Source organism: Salvelinus sp. IW2-2015, linkage group LG36 (genome assembly GCF_002910315.2).
Source record: "Salvelinus sp. IW2-2015 linkage group LG36, ASM291031v2, whole genome shotgun sequence".
NCBI classification, from domain to species: domain Eukaryota; kingdom Metazoa; phylum Chordata; class Actinopteri; order Salmoniformes; family Salmonidae; genus Salvelinus; species Salvelinus sp. IW2-2015.
Genome location: NC_036875.1, coordinates 9044777 through 9051605, shown reverse-complemented (window position 1 = coordinate 9051605; position 6829 = coordinate 9044777). Strand labels below are relative to the sequence as shown.

General features: G+C 42.0%; 1 protein-coding gene across 1 annotated transcript in view; it reads left to right on the top strand.

Annotated features, from left to right (window-relative positions):
- Positions 1–1154: 1154 nt before the first annotated feature.
- Positions 1155–6829, top strand: part of plcd4b (phospholipase C, delta 4b) — a 25990-nt gene continuing 20315 nt past the window's right edge. Inside the window, exons 1-3 of the mRNA XM_023980882.2 lie at positions 1155–1535; positions 5346–5399; positions 5608–5766. Coding sequence (XP_023836650.1) covers positions 5378–5399; positions 5608–5766 — 181 coding nt within the window. The 5' untranslated portion in view covers positions 1155–1535; positions 5346–5377. The remainder of the gene's footprint in view (positions 1536–5345; positions 5400–5607; positions 5767–6829) is intronic.

Here is a 6829-nt window from a genome sequence, read left to right as displayed (position 1 = left end):
AATAAACTCAGCAAAACATGGCTGCATGTGCAATAGACGTAAATTAACTCAGATGGGATTAGTGCAGTATGTATGAAAACGATTGGGTTTGTGAGAACTCGAGTACTGTATGCAGCTCTCTACATGTATTTTGATCTTGCACAGGCAACCTAACCCCTCCTTGACTGAGGTAAGCACAAAGGCCTGTCTGGGTTGCTGCCCTTTAAATGGCGGCTGAACTTCCTGATTTGGCCTCGTTTTCTATTTGGGTTATTAAGAAATGCTAGCAGCCACGATAAATTGAAACGTGAGGTGGTTTGATTTTATGTGTGTGTGTGTGTTCAAAGGTGGGAAGAGTTAGACAAATTCTCTCTCCAATTAGCTTCAGCCGGCTAGTGCGCGACGTGGTTTGACTTTGGATAGCCAATCGCCGGTGCTAGTTAGGGACCATCAATAAATTACACAATGTAAATGAGACTATTTTCATGTTGCACACTTTTTAGTTTACTCATGAAAAGCTTTCAATATTTGAATTTCTAGAATTTCTATATTTGGTTTGAAGTTTTTATGTCATTGAAATTTGGAGCAATTAGAATTTGAACATATTGTCCCATGTGTAATTTACCGAAGGTCACAAACTAGCCATCCAAGGTCAACTGAAATTTATGACTGGCATTYCGATCGGTTCGCATGCAGCTGCACTCCGAATTGATGATTACCTGCTGTGAGCATGTAGGCAGGATTGAAACAAACCCAACTTTAATTTACGTGGTGATGCCGTCACGACCACGAGTCTCACAAAACTTTGTTTTGGATGAGACTGACTTTATGACCAAAATTACCCTTTTTACACCTTGTAGTCAATTTTGAAAATAGAATACATGTTTCTGACTCATYTCAATGCCACAGGCTGTTTTCTAAATGTGAAGTTGGTTTTTAGGGGCGTTTGCTCTTTAAACCAGGGAGAGGAGTGAATCAGATCTGCAGTCAGCTGATATATAAGAGAGAGTGTGTGGAGACAGAGAGAGCAAGACATTTAAAGTGAGAGGCAGCATACCGGAAAACGGTAAAGGAGAGCGAAGAGAGCAGCCTTGGAAAAAATGAACAGCCCTCATCAGATGCGAGGGGGGAGGGAAAAAAAGAGGGAGTGGCAGGAAAGGGAGGAGAGGTGGAGGGGGGGGACAGTGTACCAGCATGCGGCAGTGTTGTCTGGGGATCAGTTTTCCCAGACAACGCAGGCAGATTGGAGCCTGGTAGACAGGAAGGCTGACACTGAGCCAGCTTTCCTCTGGACACCCCCCATCTCCCTGTGCTGGGCTAGTGGTCTCAGGACACTCCCTGGGTGTCTTAAGTTCTGGAGCTTTCTACTGGGCTTGCTACCTCCAACAGACCCCCATCTCTGGGGGCCAGCTATCTTTTGGGCACTCCCTAATTCTGGTCTAGAGCCCTTTCCTGGACTGGCTCTCACCAAACGTCAATCTATTCTGGAGCTCGTCACAGCAGTGGCAGCCCAAGCTGAGTCGGGGCAAAGACCCAAGGGAGCAGTCTACAATTTGGTAAGTCTCTTTTTTTCTCCTTTGACCCTTCACATTACTTTACAGAAACTCAACTTTTTTCCTCATCTATACAATACAGTATATGTTCAGTAGAGTTTGTGGTTTAGTGTTGGTTTGATGATAATATACCCCCCGGTCCCTGTTTAATACTGTCTCATATTACAGCATCTGGTTCTACTTTGTTGTCCTTCAGCCAGCCTCCCTCCCTGGCACAAGCATGTTATACATGCATGATAAAAGACTGGTTTGTTTATAGGATTCTTCACATAGCTCCTACTGAAGTGTAGAACCAACCTGTGAGGGTCAAGCACAGAGCTTTCATGAAAGGGGAAGTTGAACATTCCTGTGGATACCACAGATGGTTATAATAAGGGGTGCTTGTAGTGGAGTCATATGGGCATATAATGAGGCTGCCACTTCACTGGGTGTATAGTATTTCTATATTACTTTGAGTATTTTTTTGTGTGAGTATGAGACCAATTTACCAGTGAGTCATGATTCTGTGCGTGTGTGTGTTGATCACACTCTTGCACATATTAGTCAAATCCCCTGAAAGAGTTCTCTGTCCCGAAACACTCCTGCCACCGCCCCTCAAATAACATAGAAGGTTATTCTTTGGCTAGAACCATATGACTTTTTGTATTTGCACGAGAATGTACTGTATGTGTGGAATATACTGTAGTTATACTGTAGTTATTCAGCAAATACAAGTTAATGGTTTAAATGCAGTTTCTGCTTGTATAACTTTGTTCTGTGGGGTTAACATGGAGTCAAGTGAATACTGTTTTTTTGTGTTTTAACTCTCAGGAAAATGAGAGTTCTGTTTCTGCCTCTTCTTTAACATCTTTTCACAAACATCGCACAACAATCAACAACATCCCTGGGGTGGTTAAAAAGTATCAAAAATATAGTTTCTTTGCTTTCGCTAGACTTGTATTGCTGGGTAAAGAGTTGATATTTACTAACAGTGGACCTGGAAGGGAAAGTAACTGTGGTATTTTGAACAATGGAACATGGACCTCGCTGTGAACAGTTGAAAACATCCCCCGAGGATACTATAAAAATGTGCCATTGTTCTACAACGGTTGTAAAAGGAAAGAGAGCCATTGAAAAGCCCAAAAAATGGGAGAGTAGCCATTTAAACTATCCCTTTATGCAATATTTGTCTGTTGTTCAGTGTGTACAATACAATATCCTTGTGAGTTTCCTCTCGGAGAAGGTTTAAGAACCTCTTTCCCAAGGCACTAGACAGCTGAGKCAAAAGTTGCTGTCATTAATAGGCTTGGGCGGTATCCAGATTGTCATACCTTCATACCGACCTTGTGCCATCCCGGGATATTCGGTAATACCAGCACTGAACACAAGGGGAGCTATTTTAAAACCCCACTGACCCTTTGTAATCCAAAGGTTAGCAATGCTAAGAAGTACATGTACAATCCCATAGAGAATGCTAACTAAATGCTAAGGAGCGCATTGCGCTAATGTATTTGCAGGACAGACATCCCAGCTAAAAGTTATACAAGAACTCAAAAATCTTACTCACAGTTTGCAGCACACACAAAACAAATATTAGGCAACAAGGCTCTTGATCCAGGACAGGATTATCTGCTGTTACCAAGCAAAACTTGATTTTGGAAGAAGCTAACCACTTAGCTAGATAGCTAACTAGATACTAAATTAGCAAACCAAATGCACAACTACAGAGKATTTAGCACATTTTAGACAGTTAACTTAAGAGTTATAAGATATCTAGCTTGCAAACATTTACACTACCTGTCAAAAGTTTTACAACACCTACTCATTCAAGGGMTTTTCTTTATTTTTTACTATTTTCTACATTGTAGGGAAGACATCAAAACTATCAAATAACACATATGGAATCATGTAGTAACCAAAAAGCMAATAAAAATATTTTATGTTTGAGATTCTTCAAAGTAGCCACCCTTTGCCTTGATGACAGCTTTGCACATTCTTGGCATTCTCTCAACCAGCTTCACTTGGAAAGCTTTACCAACAGTCTTGAAGGAGTTCCCACATATGCTGAGCACTTGTTGGCTGTTTTTCCTTCACTCTGCGGTCCAACTCATCCCAAACCATCTCAATTGGGTTGAGGTTGGGTGATTGTGGAGGCCAGGTCATCTGATGGAGCACACCATCACTCRCCTTCTTCGTAAAATAGCACTTACACTGTCTGYATGTGTGTTGGGTCATTGTCCTGTTGAAAAACTAATTATGGTCCACTAAGCCCAAACCAGATGTGATGGTGTATCACTGCAGAATGCTGTGGTAGCCATGCTGGTTAAGTGGGCTTTGAATTCTAAATAAATCACAGACAGTGTCACCAGCTAAGCACCCCCACAGCATAACACCTCCTCCTCTATGTTTTACGGTGGGAAATACACATGCGGAGATCATCCGTTCACCCACACCGCATCTCACAAAGACAAAATTTGGACTCCAGACCAAAGGACACATTTTCACCGGTCTAATGTCCAMTGCTCGTGTTTCTTGGCCCAAGCAAGTCTCTTCTTATTGATGGTGTCCTTTAGTAGTGGTTTCTTTGCAGCAATTCGACCATGAAGMCCTTATTCACGCAGTCTCCTCTGAACAGCTGATGTTGAGATGTGTCTGTTACTTCAACTCTGAATTTATTTGGGCTGCAATTTCTGAGGCTGGTAACTCTAATGAACTTATCCTCTGCAGCAGAGGTAGCTCTGGGTCTTCCCTTCCTGTGGAGGTCCTCATGAGAGCCAGTTTCGTTGTAGTGCTTGATGGTTTTTGCGACTGCACTTGAAGAAACTTTCAAAGTTCTTGAAATGTTCCGTATTAAAGTAATGATGGACTGTCGTTTCTCTTTGCTTATTTGAGCTGTTCTTACCATAATATGGACTTGGTCTTTTGCCAAATAGGGCTATCTTCTGTATATCCCCCCTACGTTGTCACAACACAACTGAWWGGCTCAAACGCATTAAGAAGGAAAGAAATTCCWCAAATYAACTTTTAACAAGGCACACCTGTTAATTGAAATCCACTCCAGGTGACTACCTCATGAAGCTGGTTTTGAGAATGCCAAGACTGCAAAGCTGTCATCAAGGCAAAGGGTGGCTATTTGAAGTGGCTATATTTTTAACACTTGTTTGGTTACTGCATGATTCCATATGTATTATTTCATAGGTTTGATGTCTTCACTATTATTCTACAATGTAGAAAATAGTCAAATAAACAAAAAACATTCTAAAACTATTGACCTGAAGTTAAGTTGTGAATTCCATACTGTAACTAGATCACCTGGCATTTGCTGCACAACAGTGAGTGATTCCCAAGGCTCTGGTCTCCTGTCATTGTGTGCTTGTAAACAAACACCACGTGTCTGGGAACTACCGGTAAGCTTCATTATGAAAAATTGTGACAGCTGAAATGARGAACAAGTTGACTGCAGGTATTTACTTATTAAGTAGCAACACAGTTCTTTTTTTTACTTCAAAGAAATCGTTTGGACGGTATTGGAAAAACCAGTGCAGCACACAGACTGTCAATCATCTACCCCCCCCCCCCCCTCTTAGCCAATCAATAGATGATGGATAGAGAAAGCAAAAGCTTGATTGGATTTCTAAGCTCTGCAGGCAACCCAGCCATAATGTTGATGACACAGTTAGAACAATTATTCAGCCATGGTGGGCCACACTGATCAGCAAGTAGGGAGGTAGTTGGTTGACCACCGCTAATAATTTGTAGAGCTTATGTATATGTTTCACTATCACAACGTAATAGGTATCGCAGCAATTATGTTTGTCCTCTTTTTTTTGGCAGGATATCACCAAGTGCATGTGTCAAGGCTGTTCATGGATTCTCCCCAAAGCTTGTGTAAGTTGATGGGTACTAAAATGTTGCATGAGGAAACAAGCAACAATACAATTTCATTTTCTTTGATCAAATCTCAAAAATGAACTTTTGGAGTACAGATGTCAGCCTCCATTAAACAGAATAGAGAAACAACACGGGGGTCTCAATTGACCAGATATGGACTGTATTTGTATTTGTAAACACGATGGTAACCCCTGATTCTGCACAGTTGCCAAGGGTGACAAGGACCTCCAGGTGATGAAGGCGGGGGCCATGTTGAAGAAGGTCAAGTCCAAATCGTGGAAGAAGCAGCGGCTTTTCCGGCTACAGGAAGATGGCCAGACCATCTGGTATAAGTCCAGGTGGGCAGGAACAGGCCACTCCACCTGTGAGTAACGAGGGTGTGGGTGGCGGGAGGGAGGGAGTCGTTATAAGAATTGACCACAGACTGTACATACTGTGGATAACTGAATTGACGGCCACATTATTTCTCTTTTTGAAAAAAGGATGATGCATAGAATCATTCCTTGAGAAATCACTTTAGCATTGAAAAAGCCTAAGTATGTCTTCACATAGGCCCCGATTCCGACCCGAGTTAAGCGCGTGTGAATGGAATGTTATATTCCCTTTTTATGCATTTCTCTCTCTATGCGTTTTCTGACCTTGAACTTAAGCATGAGAATAGCATGCTATTCACCCACTTCGTTCGGGCGGATATCTAAGAAATGAAAGGTGCGGAAGTGTCTACAGATTTATTATTTTWWTWWWTTTWACCTTAATTTAACTAGGCAAGTCAGTTWAGAACAAATTCTTAGTTACAATGACGGCCTACCCTGGCCAAAGACGGACGACGCTAGGCWAATTTTTTGCCGCCCTATGSGACTCCCAATCACGGCCGGTTGTGATACAGCCTGGATTCGAACTAGGGTGTCTGTAGTGACGCCTCTAGAACTGAGATGCAGTGCCTTAGACCGCTGCGCCACTCGAGAGCCCATATTCTGACCTTGACTTAACCCCCTCATAATGACGCCACATTTACGCGTGAGGAAACCATGAAGGTTTCCTCACGCGTAAGGTTGAGCAAACCTGCCTGTTCCAAATGGAAAAAGCATCTTTCTTTTTTCAGATAGACATAGCAGCATTATCCATGCACTGTAATTTATAAATGGATAAGAGCTATTGATAAGAGCTAGGTAAATGAGTAATCCGTTTGGAGAAYGGGATTGTAAATACACAGCCATCGTTTTAGATAATTTTTCCTTGTAGACGAATGTGAAACCAGTCATATGGAAGCAAACTGAAAATCATATCATCATGACATGTATTGTGGCTACTTTTCCACAGTGAAAAAGCCTATAAATAGCTGTGCTGTTAGTCAGAATTTTCATTGTGTGCCCTCATCATTTGTGTGGATGAAATTTGGACACCCAAGCTATAGGTTTCTGTAGGGC